Source organism: Ylistrum balloti, unplaced genomic scaffold, assembly GCF_031769215.1.
Source record: "Ylistrum balloti isolate Yb309-2 unplaced genomic scaffold, AGI_CSIRO_Ybal_v1 Utg370664, whole genome shotgun sequence".
Classification (NCBI taxonomy): domain Eukaryota; kingdom Metazoa; phylum Mollusca; class Bivalvia; order Pectinida; family Pectinidae; genus Ylistrum; species Ylistrum balloti.
In genome coordinates this window covers 101,015-121,106 of record NW_026782402.1, presented here as the reverse complement: position 1 = coordinate 121,106, position 20,092 = coordinate 101,015, and the positions used below count along the sequence as shown (strand labels likewise).

The following is a 20,092-nucleotide window of genomic DNA, read 5'->3' as shown; positions in this document are numbered from 1 at the left end:
AAAAAATCAATATAATTCCTTATGTTCTTGGTTTTCTATTCATCTTTATCTTTAAATCTGTGATCAGGTTTCTAAGAGTGACGATTCCTACCACACTTAATGTATTTAGCTATCGTCGTTGTATGTTACATGCCGTTTGCAATATAACTCCATTCTTATAAGCAGCTTACTGCCCCTTGGCTCGGCCTATACGGTTAGAGATAAACTGTCATAAAATTGACAAACTGTTCGGGTCTGTCAGCACCCCTTGTTGGTGGTAAGGAGTGGAGTCGGGTTTTACTCGTGGGTACGGCGCACACATGTCATTTATCACTGTCTGAAACGTATACAAGGCGCGTATACAAACCGGAGCGGATCTGAGCAGGAAGGATCCGGAGACGAAAGTTTGGCATTCTTTGATACGCCATCAAATGAGCCATTTGTGCCTCCGACTACATACGAATCAATTGTTTAGAGGTGTAGGGTTTCCGACAGCGAATGAAGATAAATTTTAAGAGTTTAAAAAAATGAAAGGTTCGATCTCGGATTACGTATCCACAGGTGGTAAAAATAATCACACCATGAAAATAATACACTGAGCTACGGTCAAAGGTCAGTTTATACACGTTTTAGAAATTGTGAATGAAGCATTCCTTTAGTTATATTTTGATACAGACATTCCCTGTAATGTGGAGAACTGGTGCGACCTATATTATGACCCACTTCGTCGTGATTTACGATATTAATCAATACCGTCACTTTTCAATATCTACACCCCATCATACATAAACCGAAACGCCGTTGTGATACATCTACAAGTTTGCAATATATAGAGGAAAACGAATTTGAAGTCATTTCTAAAATTGCACAAAGCGGTCTACTGCGCTTTAAAGTCTCTAAAACGTTCAAACTTTCCTAAAAATATCTGGGATTCCATTTAAGAAATAATGGTTCCGAAAACCAAATTTATCTTTAAAGCAAATCACCCCAGACTTTATAACCCTGAAGTAATATCATATATTTTTGCTAAAACAACAAGTTAACTCTTAATAATGAGGTCACGTGATTAATTGTTTCTTAGTCAGGAAATCATCAATTCAATTTTTCCTGTAATTCGTCATTACTTTGTGAGATTATATATTAACGATAAGCATACTACGTGCTAAAACTGTTTCAGATTGATCCTTAATGGTGTTCTTTAATACAATCACGGATAAGTCACTTAACACAGCTTAATCATTAGCGAAAATTATTCATACCAGCAAAGTCAGAACCTTGTATTTTAAAAAAATGTATTATTTTTCTATTAAGAGTCAATTAAATACCGTAAGTAAACACAAATTTTAACCTCGCGCTTTTACAATGAAGAAAATCAATAAAACAACATACGATGAATACCATCGCTAATTATTTATAGACATCACAGTAGAACAATTTATAATAGACAATGTTTAGTACACCATAAAAACACCCGTCTCGTGCAGTGACGATTATTTATGTTTTACGGTCCGATGGGACATGCATCTTTAAAGAAAATCATCGACGGTTTAACCCGGGTGCTTGACTGTCGGTACATTGATGGGGGTTTAAGAACATGCATGTGCGTGTATTACATTGTCTTCGTGTTTTGTTCAAAGCGATTATGTCGCCTTATGTTTTCAAAGTGCTATTTATCTAATCAGAATGCCATCAAAAATTCAAGACTTCCACACCATGTTGGGTCATAAACGAGACATTCTTAAGCTTCATGCTTGCCTAGGTTTTTTGTTCCAAGGTGATTTTTACACACGACAGTCGATATTGACACTCTAGTGGGTGACAGAGAACCAAGTCCGTTATCCTATATACTGATCCAAACTTATCTTTACAGAAAATTTAAAACAAAAAAAAAGAATAAAATATTCGTGTACCATTTTTGTCCACTTGATGTATAATATTGATGATCAGGTTCATTAAATATGCAGCTTTGTCACCACGAACGTTAGATATTATAAGTTATTTATTCCAATACATTAACAATGATCTGCTTATATTCTAAACCAGAGTCTCTTGCATATCATTACAATATGTGAATATTATTATGTTTTCAAAGTCATTGATTTCACTTCCTTGATAAATGTCATGTTTTTTTCGCAAATGTGGGGATATATTATTCAGCTACTACCATACCAGTTTTTCTTATATCAAAATACAATAAATTCCACATTATGTATGCTATATTTAACTATGTAGATAGCATTGTTATGGTCGTTGTTTAAATCATTATTAAAATTTAAAATCAAGATCTCTCATGGGAATCAAATGTATGCATTCCGATGACAAAGTCAGCCCGAACTGAATGGAGAGCTTTCGGAATCTAAATACAACATTGAAATATTTAAATACTTAGGAAAGTTAAATGAATATGAATTTTGAAGTCTACCATATCTAGATTATTTGATAAAAAAAATTTGCTTCATCGATTTGAAAAATATTGTTCTATGTTATTTGCGCAACCGATGATACATTTTGGCTTAAAACAACGCCTGTGTTGTATTTCATATTAACTTTATAAAGTAGAGCATGTCCATGTTGAGGATATATGGTTTTAAAGATCGTACAAACAAGAGGGAAAAGAAGCCAGAGATTAAAAACAACCCACAATTAGGAAAGGCTATCAGTGAATGTCAAGGCTGTCAAATGACGTCATCAACGCTACCGGTGGATGTCTCTCTCAGGGACAAACCAAGATGGCACGAACATACCATGATTGCCGAGTGAAGTTAAAAATGATAACCGAAACAAATGGTATAGTTGATCTAGCCACGAACAGAACATGCCAGGATTACAGACAGTCTTCACAAAGAGGCCAAGGGCACGGGGAATGAATACAAAATCAGGGGCGACCACCGACAATATGAACAGAGGGACGGACGCAGTCTGCAGGGAAGAGAGGATGAATGCAACATTAGACGCCCAAATCCCCGTATACAGACGCTATAGATGCCATACCCCTGGGACCCGCGCGCTCTGCCAGGGCGGGATTAGTGACATTAAAATTCATAGGCTAGCTAATCCTTCGTAATCCCCGTTACTGCGGGGTCCTGCCTTGGCCCAATGAGATACGGAATACGTGATATAAAATCGTTAAGGCAGGCACAAAATGTTTTCTTCTAGACTGGATGGAATCCTATTTATTCATCTTTTTTTTAAAACTCGGCATTGTCTTCCAGTTCCCGGCGTGCGACATATAGAATCCCGCTGGTTTTGGTCCCTAGTGGCCAAGGCGGGTCTCCGCCGAGTGGCATATATTATACCAACGGATATCAAATAATTTTGCATGAGGAGGAAATGTTTTATTTTGTGAGATGATATCAGTAGCAGTGTATGTTCGTGATAGAGAAATCGACAGTAAAATCGCCATTTGCTTTAATACTTCGTTCTTGTTACAGATTAACATTAATTTGTACTTGTTCTGACGATTTTGCAACTGACGGGGAGATACAGAGAGTAAAATTTCCAACTATTAACCACCACCTTGTTTCTTCTGTTGTTGTTTCCCTATCAAAATACACTTGTTACTGGAATATAAGTATCTACACAGTGTTCATTGCAAATGTTACTGCATAGATATGTCGAACTACTGAACAAGGTAGATCTCAAGGCGTACATAAATATGTTTATACATCAGTAATGATGAGTTCTCAGGCCAGGTGTGATATAACAGGTATCTCTGGTGCTGAAGTCTCAGTACCAGCTACTAGCATATATCTCACTAACGTAGAGAGAAACCCACTTCGAGTAAGCGATATGATCCGAATACATCGGAAGGGATAAACAAAATCCTTGTCCATTTGCACGCTAGGTAGTGAGATTTTCAAATGTTACGTAATATAAAAAGGGACAAACTGCATCTAGAAGATTTGAATTTATTGACAGCTTTATAACTTTCCAGCAAATAAGACCATAATTCTATTTCCTATGTGTTATCGCCTTTTGGTGTCGTTAATACCAGATAATCTAAAAAATGGGAGGTTATTGTTAAACAATAATCATGTAAACAGTTAAACAATTTAGGAAAAATTGCCATTGTCAAACACCAGTAGTTGAAGCAGTGTAAACGTTTACCTGAAAAATATCCGAAACCGGGGCCTCCCATCATTTCTGTCTCGTCGAGTTCACTCGGTGACATCCCCGTCCGCAGTGCGCGCATGCGTCGTGGATTCCGGAAAAAATGGCGTCTAGCACCTAGAGCACTTAATTGTTTCATTCTCCTTTCTTTAGACCTTCTGTTCTGGAACCATACCTGAAAAATACAAAATGTTGACCTAATTAATTCAACAAGTAATCGGAGTTTGCTTGTATTCTACATACATTTACATATCAAGAATATGAATGTAAGCTTAGTACAGAAAGGTCAGTAAATGTATAACAGATTTAACAAATATCAATTGTATCAGCTCGTGAGTTTTGACATTTTAATGCAATACCAACGAAGAAACGAACGACGTTGTCGTGTGATATATAAGGTTATATCGATCGTTTATGCTTTTATCTATAAGGTGTGGAGATGAAGATTTCCATTTTTCAATAAACATGAAGTGAACCATTTTTCTGCTGTAACGTTAGTCTTCAGGCTTATTCCTTTACTGAAATTAGAAATGGGCTAAATGTGTTAATGGGATCTGAAACCTCGCGAATATACTTAATATAGATATCATTCCATGTATGATCGCACGATAGATGGAAATACTTGGGATATCTGGCTTAGCTTCAACAAACCCACTATTAAATACAGTAGACGTTATATTTTAAAGATTCAAATTTTCGCGGCTTTACCAAAATTTTAATACGGAAAAACTGACGAAAATCAGATCCCCTCGAAAATGGCATTTTTTACAGTAACATTGAGTACTGCGATCGCCATAATTAGTTAATACTACGGAAAACCTCTATTATATGAAGACGGATGTAGTTACTGATGAAGCTGTTAAAACGTTATGAGTAATCACCATTACTGTTTATGAGTAACCTGACAATGTCAGCAAATTACTGTTTAATCGTTCATTATTAAGTTCGTCTGATCGTTTGTAACGAAATATCGCTGATCCCAAAATGAGTAATGTTTAATTGCATAGTAAGTAATTACTTACTATGCAATTATATATATATATATATATATATATATATAATATCAGCCAGACAATATATCTGTTTCGCTAGTTGAATTATATATTTATATACATATCTATGCCTAAGTTATTATTTCGGCCTCTAGTACATGTCTATATACCAATTCATATGTTCCATGTTATGGTATTGTAACTAAGATTTCCTTTCTGACATAAGACTTTAATTGGTCAAACCAAAAATATTGAAAACAAGGTCTTCAGCCTCACATTGTCCTTCTGTCATTTCATTGCAGCAAGGCAATTACAGGAAAGTAAACTAATGTTTCCTAATTATTGGAATGTTTCAGCTATATAATTATATGTTTTCCACATCAAGAAAAACGACGTACACGCCCACCAAAAACTGAACAAGACACCGATCATACAAATCGCTTGGACTGGTTTCGTCATATCGCAAAACATCTTGGAAACTCTGTGAATTTTCTTTTACAATGAAGTTATCTTGTTTCGGAAACTAAATATGTGATTACCACTCACATTGCAAAACAGCTCAACGACAAGGCTGAACGTTTTTGATTTTATTTTGATAACTTTAGGCGAAAAAGATATTTAGCAGTTACATCAAATTTTTTCTTTAAACTTGAAAGATTGAGAACAAACCGAATGGAAATAAATTTGAAAATAAAATTTATCGGTAAAAAGATTTCCTATTTAGCTTTTGACGCATCATGTGGACAAATAATCTGTTCTACAAGCTCCATTAACGCCTCAAAACCTGCAACTATTTCAGGCCTAATGCACTGCACTTTGATCAAATCCCGGAAAAAAAACTCAAAACACCAAACGATAGGCCTGGAGTCAGCTGTAGGTAAATTGGCATTATGGCGTTAATGGCCTCGTTTTATTGAAATCAGTACATAAACACCTGAAATATGTCCTCTCAAAGCAGGCGGATGGCTGTGGGCAAATCGTTATTACAGTTCTAAGTAAATGTGATCAACGAAAATTCAGACGATGATGGATTCATTCTAAATTGGTTTCAACGTCAGGTGTACTTTAAATCTACAAAAAAATCAAATTATAATTTCACGTGTCGTATGTGTCCAAAAGTACATATGTGTACGTATCAACCAATCAGTGACGACAGAAAGACATATATACGAGCTAAGTGGTACGGATGACACGTCTGTCTCACGTTCAAGTGCTCGTGTCTAGCGAAGAGGATAACGTCGCCCGCTTTAGTAGAAGTGACTGTAAAATATAGGTAGGTCCTTCTGGTCCTTCCTAGGAATTTACCGAGAAAACTGTTCCAAGAGATCGTTATCACGAACCAAATTAGCAGGGGCGTCTCTACAAAATGTCTGTCAAGCTGTCAAAGTCGACAACGCTGTCAACAAAGCATTTTGCATAAATATATCTTTGTATCAGTGCGAGTGTGTTAGATGACATCTATTGTGGACGCTGCTCGTGATGAAAACTTGGATGGAAACGGCTGTTGGCCGATTCTATTCTAGCTCCTGGAAACTCTACAGAACAATTAATAACTCCAACATCACAAGACAGTGGTGCTCATAAAATTGAGTCCCCCATTACCTTCAGTCAATGCTTGGCTGGAACCACCTAACGACACAGCTGGATCTCTACACAAACCGTTCAACCTTTCTAGCTAAAGTCTGCGATCATCCATCCATCTATCTTACAGAATTCAAGCATTCTATTTTACAAAATGCAATTTTTGTTTCATAGATCGAATACAGGTTAGATGTAAAACGTCCATTCAGGACCCAGAATGGCAAACGCGTGCACCTTGTAAAACTCTCATATCTCTATATCAACTTTTCTTTAATTTGAGATGAGACAATGTTATACTTTTTGGTTAGTATCATAATATTGTATAATTGAGCGCTGATATTTATAAAAAAATGTTAATTGACCGATCTTCCGTTCAAAATTTCATAATTACATAGTACTAATTATCCCCGTTGTAGATATTACGACGGACGTCCGAAATTGACCCATTATAAAACTACGCCTCTCTACAGTCGTCATCCTGACTGGCATTTCCTGACTGGGCACTCACTTCATTACAAGCAAGGTACCGGAATTTGTCTGTTTGTTTTTATTGCAAATTGAACCCTTTACTTCGTTAGCTTATGAGATGTTTCATTAGATAAAAACGTCACAATGTTTTGTTTATATCTAGTAATAAAATGAACACACCGGGAATCAAATCTAATAGATTAAACTTAATGTATGTCATGTATCCGATTCGTTGGCAGAAGAGCAAGGAGATGTCAGTTGGTCGACTCATTTGGGAAAAGTGTGATCCCTTTGGGCTTTAGACAGGTGTCAGTTAAAATCATCATTCCGTTGTGTCACTTCATCATTTGACAGATTAATAGAAAGTGATCAGGTTCACACCCTACTAGACAAATGTATACAAAATACAACAATGTTCTACTAGGTATTAGCTATACCTTAATCACTTACAGAGAGGTCAATTACACCCCATCGAGATATTCGGGGTCGTCAATTTCCTCCCCACGGGGGCCTACTTAGCTGACCATTATCGACAGTCTCGGCAGATTTAGTACGTTCGACTTTGACCTAACTGACAGTCGTAATCTCAGGACCATCGATAGTCCTAACAATGACAGTGATCATGGTCCAGTGTCGGTCATTCAGGGTAGTCTACTTGGTTTTGTCCGAGTCTCTCACCCATAAATGGGGATACTGCCAGATCTGGAGTCTTGCTGAGATCAAATGAGATTAAGTTGGAAAAGAAAACACAAAATAATTGTTATTGATAGTTTACTTTCGCTTTAGGGCAGGTGGACTACGTGGGCATAGAATGGGAAATAAAATTCGTGTATATAAGTCATGAAAACAGCCGAGGGTGGACATTCCCTATACAAAGCATTGTTGTGGTTTTCACACTGTCATGCCGAATACCCGGGATTGACAGCCTTAGAATATATTGTAAGCGATCCACTGTTCCAAGTCCAACTGTTATTCTGAGGATTATACAATCAGTGTGGACAAGGCAACTAAGACAGAGCGATTGAAGCAATAAAATCGCACAAATACTTTAATCGACTTTGATCATTGTTTTGTTTATAGTAGGACTTAGCATACAGGTCCAGACCTAAAATCGCCAACAGGTACGTCCTGGAGTTCGTCACGCATCCTTGAATCCACAGGTGTTTGTGGTAAATAAATGTTCGTTGAAGACATTACAATGTTTTTGTTTGTGGTTCTTGTGAAGTACCGAATTTGAATAAAGGTAAAGAAAATGCTTGCTAAAGAATTTCTATATATGTAACTATCAACGTTCGTCTTTCTATGGCTCATGATAGAAACGTTACTTTCAGATACCAATGAACCTTACTGTTTGATATCCAATTGTAGTTTATGTAATTTAAATGAAGTATAAAATCTCGTTTTTGACATTTTAAAACATCACAGGTTTTATTTAGATTTTTTAAAGAATAGCAATGCTTTATGTAAGAGTATCCGCAAGGTGCTTGCCCTTTCGTATTGACGGCTCCAGGGTATTTACAAAGTAAAGGTGACTCAAACATTCGCTAAAAAAGGTAGATTTTAAATTCCTGACAATTAATCAACGTTAAAGTGCAGCAAGTCGAATTTAGTGAATAGCTATGAATCATAACATAGGACATGACAAACATGAAAGCATACACCGGTTACCCCTTCCCCATTGTATCTACATTACTGGCGTCCCAATTAGAAAATCTACGCAATGGGAATTGAATTGCATGCATTTTTACGTCTTTAATCACATTTGATTTGCATTCCAATTTTAATTTTGAAAAATGAAGTCCGATTGTTTTCGGGATCGCGTTTAGCAGCACACCAATAGATTTTGCTAAGGTAAATACTGTTTGATTCTCATGACATTTTGTAATGTTTTTTTTAAAAAAAAAACACTGTTAGTATATGACCTGTATTTATTTAATCCTGGCATTTCGGATATTTGTATGTAAATGACTTTACATAGCTTAGTTATTGGTCACATACAACTCAGTTGCAAGTTTAAATACAAGATAGTTGTTGTCGAAAAAAACATCTCATTTGATCATTTAAAAGAATCACAAATAGGTTATCATTTTATATTCTCGTCAAATTCCCTAAAGACATAAAAAATCCAACTAACTTGGGATTTACCTCAGTCACCTTCTAGGTTTTAAATTTTCGGTCCTTAGTGTCACTGACGATCCCTAGAAAGGCGAGATAGTTGTTGGAGTTTAATTCATTACTTTACATTACTGTATGTAACTCTAAACTTGTAACAAAACGTGTTAATCATTAGAGTCTGTTGTACCATCCTAAAGGATGTTAATTGTTCTGTTCATTTTCCTATAACGTCAAATCTGTCTAGAACGACAACGAGAAAGAGGGTAAGAAGGTTTTAGATAAAGATTTGGAGGATTCGAAAAGGAAATCCTAACTTCAATCCTAGAACTCCACACAAGGCACTAACAGAGGAAATACAGCTGGACATTTCCCCAACACCAGGTTACGAGTCCGTTTCGTGAGTTCAGAAAGCCATTCAACAATTTTTGTATGTTCTGTATGAGTGAAAGTTATTGTCGCCTGCCTGTTTCCATGTATGTGTACCTACAAGCATTGTCCATCTAATTCATGCCATTTCTCTTGGGTAATGTCCACCTAACACCAAGAACGTACCGTTTACCGTTAATGTTTATCATTCACATCAGCTAGTTTATGCATGAACGACAAAGTTCATCAATATTGAGTATGTTGTTGGGCGTGCACACGGAAGGCGTATGTCGGTATAATTTTGTCGAGTTGTGCCTACTCAAGCGAATTACATCTTCAGTAGCCAACATGTATCGGTTTGTTCTCACTCTCATTGAGTATCTAAGAAGCGACCCGGAAGCCGGGTAAGGATTTTCCGGAATTTCTGTTATACGCAAATTTGTAAAAAGAAAAGCAGGATTAAAGAAATATTCCTGCTTGAATAGATTACTTTGCTTCTTGATGAAAGTAGGTTTAGTCTCGAGTTTTCAATAGAGTGACGTGAATCCACGCATTTTATCGATTTTGTCGATGGCATTCCAACGAGCTGGTATGTCATCTACTCAGTTTGAGCGAGAACGGCAGAGGTAAAACAAATAAGTCCAGGCTCACATCGTTATGCACCTGTTCAGAAGCCCACATAAAGATGATGTAGGGTGTTTTTTTCTGACCAGTAACTGGTACGAAACGCTACGATGCCTTTCGTCAATACACGCGGCTTTAAAACCTGTAATCTGCTTTATGACATGAATTTCTACTTGAAAGAGTACCCATCGTTTGTACTTTCTGTTCTGGCAAATGGGGTTTTGTCTGAACGACCACAGTTGGGACCGAAAGCTTCCGAAGGGATAATCCCCTCTCGATTATAGAACAGAAAATGGGCGACTAATCTCATGATGGGGAATCGATTCCAAGTCATTTCCACCTCAGATATGTGTAATGTTCCGTAGCCAACAGACAAAAGCTGTGTACTGACACCCATCGGCAATCGTGGGCTCTGACGGAAAACCTCTCTAGAGGGTAGGAGAGCCGGACCGGGGACCGGGAATAGCGAGGTGTGAGCTTGTGAAAATGTTCGTCTATCGGGCGAAATGTGAGCAGAACAGCACAGCGTGCGAACATAAAGATATCATAAACGTCCTCCGTCACGCCATTACATATACAATATACGTCCATGATGATGGTGCCATCACGTTCAGCTGTATGTTTGTAATATATTGAACTTCCGGAACTTAAAATAGACACAGTTTGATAGATATATCTAGCATCGTTACAATACGCTAGTGGGAACTAATATGTATATAAACTCTTATTTATCAAGACTTAAAGAACTGAAATATATCTAACCAAACGCAATATCAAAACCGATCATTTCCCCGACGACCTCAAATCGATGAAATTGATGACGTCATAATATTTGGAGAGATCCCATGATTCTAAAGTGGCTCAAAAGTCGCATTATCTGTGGTTCTGTCTAAATATGACGGGGAATCGCTTGTCAGCCCCGACACCGGATCAAATACACATTATGTACCAAGGGGAGCTTCGGTCGACTAGGACAGACTGCCAGCTTGTCCTCCGCGTAGTCTCCAGGCAGGAAATATGAAAATTATCAGTTTCAGAATCTCGACTTCCACTCTTGAGCGAGCTTAAAAAGGCTGCTCACGATCGCTTAAGGTTTTTTTGTTCTCAAGGAAAAAATACATTCGATCCCAAGAAATTTGATTTATGAAGATCGAAGGGGAGATATTGTATCGTGGTATTAGGAAATTGGGAGAATTTCCAGAAAGGGGTTTTCCCGTTGCATTTAGCATTTGGAAATATTGCAAGTAAGATGTGATACATTGCCAAACGTCTATACAAACATTTCTAAGTTGATGGTGATGACCTAAATAGAGATATATTGGATCGAATTTCGATCTTGTAACATGTGCATGTTCCGCAGCTGAGTTAGGTCGGCTTTGGTGGCAGCGGTGGGATGGTGGCGGGATGGTTTTGACACTATGTCAGTAAAGACACACCCGGTCCATCATTACGCTAACATTGATCCATCAGGTCGTGTGGAGGACATTATTAACAGTCAACAACCTTTGTTGTTAGTGGGCTGGAGACACCATAAGACCCAGCAATCGAACTCAATAAATTACAGACACATTAGCTTGCGCTTACTGAACAGCTGTTCAGGACTCAATCTGGAGATGCGGTTATGAATAATTATAGAGGTGAACAATGTTGTTATCAAAGAAGATCGGTATTCATCAATTCAATTTAGTTCTTGATTTTTACCATATTAACAGTTACTTTTTAAATAATAAATGAAGACGTTTTATATCAAAATATTTTTCGTGACCGTTAGTGCTAAGCAGTAGCGGTAAATGGCAGATGAATTGCCACGTGCATCAACACCAAATGCATTTATTAATTATATATACCCCGTCAAATCTGACCCATAAATCACTATAGATGCATTTATTCATTAAAAATGAAAGTTTCCCTTTGGCGTCCAACTTAAACATTTGTGCAGCATTAAAACACTTTTTCTGTATTTATTTATAACGACACATTATACAATATTTCATATATGTGTAAGTGACATGCACACGCATCTAAAACAACTTTTACACTATATAAATAAACCAACTCCTATTCAGATTTAAATTCCCAGTTGAAGCAAAACATGATAATGTTTCTACTTGTACAGTAGGTAGTTATGTAAACCCTGTTTTTTATTCTTATTTTATTTTTTCTGTTAATGTAAAGCAATCTGTTATATTACATTTTCATTGGTCCTTTCGACTATTCTAAATTCATGAAACAAATTAAGCGATAACGAAGCTTCTTTTTCCCCTTGATTACATTTTCATACAAAAAAAGCCAATTTTGGCGAATGATATCTTTCAGGGTTATTTGCTCCACAATTGTGGATGACAACTCAGATTGTTTAAAGGTTGTAAAAATAAAAAATTGTCAACGTCCTACTACACAACCCTATTTAGAAACAGTAAATTTGATGTTTTTCCTAACCCAGATGTAAAATTTCCTCAATATTTCTATACTGAAGTTCTGTTTGCGACGTGTTTTCCTTAAATACCAGTTCTATACCTAAATCCCACCTCTATACCTAAATACCAGCTTTATACCTTAGTATTCCTCAAATCCCACCTATATACCTAAATACCAGCTTTATACCTTAGTATTCCTCAAATCCCACCTCTATACCTAAATACCAGCTTTATACCTAAGTATTCCTCAAATCCAACCTCTATACCTAAATACCAGCTTTATACCTTTGTATTCCTCAAATACAACCTCTATCCCACCTCTATACCTATATACCTAAATACCAGATACCAGCTTTATATACCTAAATACCAGTATTCCTCAAATCCCACCTCTATACCTAAATACCAGCTTTATACCTTAGTATTCCTCAAATACCACCTATATACCTAAATACCAGCTTTATACCTTAGTATTCCTCAAATCCCACCTCTATACCTAAATACCAGCTTTATACCTTAGTATTCCTCAAATACCACCTATATACCTAAATACCAGCTTTATACCTTAGTATTCCTCAAATCCCACCTCTATACCTAAATACCAGCTTTATACCTTAGTATTCCTCAAATCCCACCTCTATACCTAAATACCAGCTTTATACCTTAGTATTCCTCAAATCCCACCTCTATACCTAGATACCAGCTCTCTACCTTAGTATTCCTTTAATACCAGCTCTATACCTAAATATTCCTCAAACCCCAAATCTATAAAAGAAAAGAGATTTACCATCTATTTATTTCTTTCAAACACATCTTGTTTTAACATTTGAAAAAAAAAATTAAAAAACTAAAATCAATGAAATGAATGGTTACAAACAATGCATGTTCGAAGCCCTTCGGTCTTCTCACATACCCACTAATCCCACAGGAATGACTTGTCGGGTCGTATCGATATCACACCTCCGTGAGATATCATCTTTATAACACCTAATAATCAGAACAATATAACCCATTGGTGATACAGAATCCTTTTCCTTGATAAGCTGTAGGCTTATAAGACCGTGTTTTAGAGAGGGTATGTTAGGTTGTCTTATAGAACAAGGACGACCGCCGTCCCGGGACCTGAAGTAGAGGATTTCCTAAACAAAATGAATGTTGATGACGTTGTTAAAAGAAATGTAATTCTTTATATTTCCTTTCCTGTTATAAATTACCGGAGAAATAAAAAAGTAAATATTGTTTGATTAAAATATGAAGAATGTTCGTGCAAAATATATAAGTTTGGATACGCAGATTACTGTTAGACGTAACACAATAGTTGTTTGATAATCAAGATGGCACAAATAATACATTTTAGTACAAATTAATAAACAGTGACAATAAATCGTACTTTTATCTGTGTCAGTGAAAGCTTCATAAGTGTTCCGATTGTATGGTGATCTCCCAGGTGGTCTTACACAATAACATACAATAAAAGACGATGGGTATCCGAATGGGATAGTACATGACAGGTCGGTCATCTGGTAAAAGTATATTCATGTCTGTATCTCCATATATAAAATGTTCCTTTTTCCTACACTGACACTATTTACTAATAAATAAAAATTTCATTCAAGAGAAAATTAGAAAATTCCGCCATGAGTTTAACAGTGAACAGATTTCGAGTACTTTCAAAAGTTTCGCTATCAATCATCCGCATCACTACTCCATTTACAAGTAACCTTAACATAAAATAATTATCTCTTTCTGTAATTCTTATAGAAGTTCTTCCCGTGAGTTACTACCCATTCATTGTATCAAACTCGTCAATACGTATTATGCGTGTCAATTTAATTTGCACGTGTCGTAATGGCCAGAAAGTTGAATTTTCATTACCGTTACTTTAAAACCGATTGAATACAATGTGTTTGAGATATGTGTTAGATAGGAGTACCTCAATGTAACGAATATATAAGTAAATTAACGAGCGGCATCTCTACTTTAATTCTAAAGGTTTATGAAATATCGTGAGGATGACACTTGCTTTAAGATTTAGAAATATTGCGTTAAGATTTTAATTAAAATCCATTAACTTGCCGTTTCCAATCATTTCTCAAAAAATTCTCAAGGCGATTCCTAAATGACCGAAATCCATTATTAACAGGTAGATTAATAGACAGTTTGCAGTCATTATATATGATTCATGACTTTTCAATCAATGCTAATATGAAGCTCATATTACCACAAGCGAACGATTTCAAACCAAAACGAATTTTGTTAAAAGTTGATATGATATCAACGAATCTAAAGAAATTGGATAAAAGGTTTAATTAAATATTTAATATTCACTTTAGAAATTATTTAGATAATTCAGATAGGAAAACGCCATTTACATATGAATAAGCAATGATCTATCAGGTGCGCCAATCAGGTGATTTTGTTACTACCGAAAGCCGGACTCGTTAGTATAAGCATGGTAAACAACAAACGTATGTGTTAAACAGGCTAAATTCATTTCCTGTTATCGTCTTACTTTCATCATGTAACTGTAGAGAATATCTATCGACCAGTTTTGTCACTGGTTTTCCTCGCGCATCACGTGCCAAATGCTAGTCGTATTTCGTTTTATCAACGAAGGCATCTTTTGCAAACCTAAATCGTTTTAAAATGATGAGAATTGCGCACATACACCCCCTCCCCCTTACCAACTCATCACGGCAATGCTCATTAATCAAAACGAGTATATTAGGATATAGCTGTGATCTGGTGGCGTTGTGAGATCGTCACGCGTGACTGATTGTATAGGGTATCGCCCCATCACCATGCCGCGGGTCTCTCTACCTGAAGTATGGGTGGCATAAGCTCATGACGACTCTACACAAAGTGCCACTTTTGTCGTTAGCCCTTTTGAAACGACACCAGTCTTCTATCATATTCCTAAGTATTTCATAAGAAAGCGTTGCACTTGAATGCTTTTAGCCAGTTTTCTCTTTAATCATTTTGAATATATTTTTGTAAACTTAACGTAAAATGCTTTCGACAGCCGCGAATATGATTTATAGCCGCCAATGGAGGCAAATTTGCTCGATAACTTTTGGAGCTGTCAACCCTATCGTGTGGAGAAAATCGCAGCCTTTTGTCGTCTGCTTGTCGACGTCGTAGGTAAATCACAGGTATATGAGGTAGACATAATTAACAATCTGGGGTCACGGTACCACCGTTTTGAAACAGATACATCATACAGCAGATCGGGGTAGGTTGGTAGCTGGTTATTCTGAAGAAATATATCAATTTGCACGTTTTCGACAACCTTACTATGAAATAAAGGGGGGAGGGTGGAGGAGGGGGGGGATATAAAAATAGGATTTTTGCTAATGATGACGTAAATTTCATGATTAATTTTTTATTCCAGTATTCCAGAATATCAAAAATCCCCGCTCAATTCAATATACGTATTTAACACATTCAGTCAGTTCTGTATCGTATGATGTAAAGGCTTGTGTTGGAAATGTATAAGAGTTCTTTTCTGATAAACAATGTTCGATCTTTTTGTAGCTGTAGGTGACTACCTATCAATAACACAATATAAGACATTGTACTTATCACCCCTAGTTGTAAAACACTCCCCTTATCGTTATCAATCTGAAGAAAATTCCGTGCATTTTTCAACACGTTTTGAAAATGATTATGCAAGGTGTTGATTAATTGTATAAAAAATCATATACATTTCAGAATGTGAACTAAGTGAAATCATCTGTAACTCGCAGCAAATGACACTGTTTTCGTATTGTTTTTATGGATAGGATTTCAGGCACTACAACATGGTTATCCGAGGATTCACATTTAGGGAAGGGAAGAAAAAAACTAAATTCTGTAAGAATTCCGTGAAATCTTATGCCTGATGATTCTAAATAGAATATATCTAAATACCCTGTCCTTAAATCTACCACTAAATGAAAACAGAACTTGGAAGCGAGAACGAATTTTAATGCCCAATGTTAATGGACAATATATATGCACATTTACCGACATCCTTAATATTTATGTGCATTTGGATAAAACAAAAAATCCTTTAAATTATGTGAACCTCTGTTACAAAATTCAATTAGACACTCTCTAGCAGCACTTGTAATGAATGACGCATTTCCAAGATGACGGACTTATGTATATGTGTATACATGTATATATATATATATCCTAACTTCTCCCTCCCCAGCGAAATAACTCACTCGTTGTAATGTTTTATAACCAGGAAGTGTACTTTAACCGGTGTTATGAAATTATCATCGTAAGACTGGACATACATCAGTTACATGTATTGATCGTTTTCCGAAACATTTAACATTTTAAACCATCATTCATTTGGTGAGAAATAATCAAAGCTCTATTCCCGGCTATTTATTTTTTTAAATTGTTTTTGTTTGTTTTTGTTATTTTTTTTTTTTTTGTTTTGTTTTTGTATTTTTTCAGTTTCTTACATAATACTATATAGTATTGAAATTCATTGCAGCTTAGTCGTGTTTGAAGCAATTGTACATTAATGCAACATTATACATAAATATAAAAGTTATCAAGTAATTTAGAAGAATTGTTCTTTTATAAAGTGATTAGAAATAAGGCTGCTCGATATGGTTATATGTTTACTTTTTGTATTCGCTGGCTTTATATTACACAATAAACAATGTCTATCACAAAAGCTCTGATGGAAAATAATTGAACTGTGTGTTATTCACGTGTAAATTATCAACATTATATACATATATCTATATTACATACCAGATACATACCTTACGTATTAATATAGTAAATAATTAAAAGATGAATTCAGTTTTTTATTTTTTTTTCCGAGAAAACAAAATTGACAATGTATTGGAAATGTATATGACTCAAATATGTTTGAACCTCATTTGTTGATTAAATTCAAAATCTATGCTAGGTATTTCCTAACTGCAGCTAACTGTTGGTATACATAATGCGTACAAAACCTCATTCTTTTTTGCCTTAATCAGAAAATGAAGGCTTCAATATAATTATGTACATCACTAATTAGCTAATCGCCCGCACGCGTGAAAAGGGACGTGCCCGTGCGTTACAATTGCTTTGAAGTCCTTGGAAACAATTACAAAACATGCAAGATTATCACAAATCTTTTTGTCGTGCAGCTGATGCTGGTAAGCACTATGTTCTATCTAATCTTGACTTATTTAAACATAAGTTTCTATGTTTCGTGTTACAGATTAGCCGGAGATTCAACGTCTTAAGCAGGTTATTGTTTTACATTTGTAATAAAGTCATTTATAAAACGTTTGTTTCTATCCGAAAGGCGTTAACGTTAAAAAGAATTTTGTTATAGATATATTTGGTTCCAATTAAAAACGCATTCTGCAAGGGATGAACTCGCAAGTTAGGGCAATGACGAGAGAACAGCTGTACTCGAATGAAGTTGAATAAAGTATTTTATAACATAGGTTTACTCAGTTAGAGTTATCAAATGTTTAAGTACCGTGGTTTAATGTTTACAGCGCCTAAATTAACACTTGTATAACGAAAGCACAGGTAATTCCTTTAGGGAAGAACTCACAAGAAGTTTTTTGGTCGATTATTTAGGTCGTATTCCGACATATTTCCGTCAACTTACGGTTATAAACATTCAAATTAATGTGTAACGTAACCACACGAAGTTCATTTCTAAATATCTATCTACCGAACGCAGTTAAGTCTGTTCGTTTCACATTACACTGCAAGCCCAGATTTAGCGTAAATCATATCTCAATTCTATGCCTAGACATTTGACACTAATCCAGTTGGTGTTGATATACAGCAAACACCTGTATGATTACAAAATTATGATTCTAAACCTGCGGGAGTTCATTTACGTTACTCAATCCTTTATAACCGAAAATGCTCTCTTTCTCGTCTTCTGTATCGTGAAGATTCGTCAGAAACATTCAGGTTGTGTTACAAAATACCCATTTTATTACTTTTTTTGTCGTTGGGACATTTTACATAGATATTATTTTGTATCCGAAGCTTATTTATCAAAGTTCATAGCAGTATTTTTTTTTAAATCTCGGTATATCATATTTAAATTGAATAGAGTAGAATATGTTTATATCAACAAATAAATAATTGTCTGATTTACTATATTCTATCTAGTTTTTATTCTAATTTTATTTCATTACCTGATACACGTTTTTGATTATTGCAACAATTTTAATGCCGCAATTTTATAGAATCGATAAATAAAATGTTAAATTATGTAATTATGTCACTGAATAATAATCAATAACGAAAAAAACAACATTTTATTGTCTAGTTATCAGTTATAAAATAGAAATTTGTTAAATATTTCCGTAACATGAAAAACAACCATCCGTATCTGAGCTTATTAATCACGTGTTAAATGTTTTAGATATTCATGAATTAGTTTCAACAGTGTAAAACCAGTTGACAAATAGTTGTAAGTAGAGATGCAATATTAAAGTATTGTAATCCAGTCGTTTAACATTTTAACATTTAAACACCCTGTACAATCATCAGCATGCACATATACCTAACCGACGGTCATCAGATGGTTTATAAATAACTGAAAGTAATTAAAGCGAGTGGAAATATCTTTTTTAAAGGCAGATAATTTAAAACAATTATTTCTAGAAACGAACAAAGACTAGAGATAATTCGCCGATATTTCTTTTTGGTATTCAGCACTAATTGATAAATATAGAATTTGAGCTATATATTCATTAGTGGGGATTTAGCGGGTGCACTGATATATATAAATAGTTCGAAATCCTGTCACAGATTTTAGTAAGAGCTTGGTTGTGTGTCTGTACAGAAGTATGAGGTTAATACCGACACACACACCCGTGACTACAGCAGTTCCTACTGCTCCTTTCTGTGTCACCGGCGTCTCACCGTGCAAATGAAATGAAAACACCCGCAGGCGTCAAAACAAATCCACAAAGATCCGGGCCGTCATTCGCCTTGGGCTTTATTGTGTCCCTGTAAAAAGCAGGGTAGGACTGAAATTGGAAACCTTTTCTTTAAGCTTACACCCATTCACTATCCAAGTTTGAATCCCGTAGACGTACATTTAAGGAATTTACGGTCTGGGAAAACAGCATTCATGCTACTTGTATAGAAAGGTCAGCAATGTGGAACGTCCCATTTCATTCTCATAGAGTAGTTTGTTACAAACAAATTTGCATTTCCGGAAATTATATCCCTTCCACTAAAATAATATAGTCATACTTTTTAAAAATATGCTGTAATAGTTTGCATAAATGACAACTGTTCAAAACAAACGCGTAAATCGGAAGAAAAAAAATGCGACCCGATCCACACATTGTATTTAGTTAGCAGGTGAAATATTGTATCTGCGCACACACTGATGACTTGATTTGTGCTGTTTTGATGTGGTTTTGATAATTCTAAGTTATATTGTAATTTCGTTCAATTTTT

At 35.6% G+C, this 20,092-nt stretch overlaps 1 protein-coding gene across 1 annotated transcript in view; it reads right to left on the bottom strand.

Moving 5' to 3' along the window:
• The window catches only part of LOC132557371 (LIM/homeobox protein Lhx1-like), a 44,326-nt gene that overhangs the window by 6,343 nt on the left and 17,891 nt on the right, over window positions 1-20,092 (bottom strand). The window contains exon 3 of the mRNA XM_060221863.1: window positions 4,087-4,264. Coding sequence (XP_060077846.1) covers window positions 4,087-4,264 — 178 coding nt within the window. The remainder of the gene's footprint in view (window positions 1-4,086; window positions 4,265-20,092) is intronic.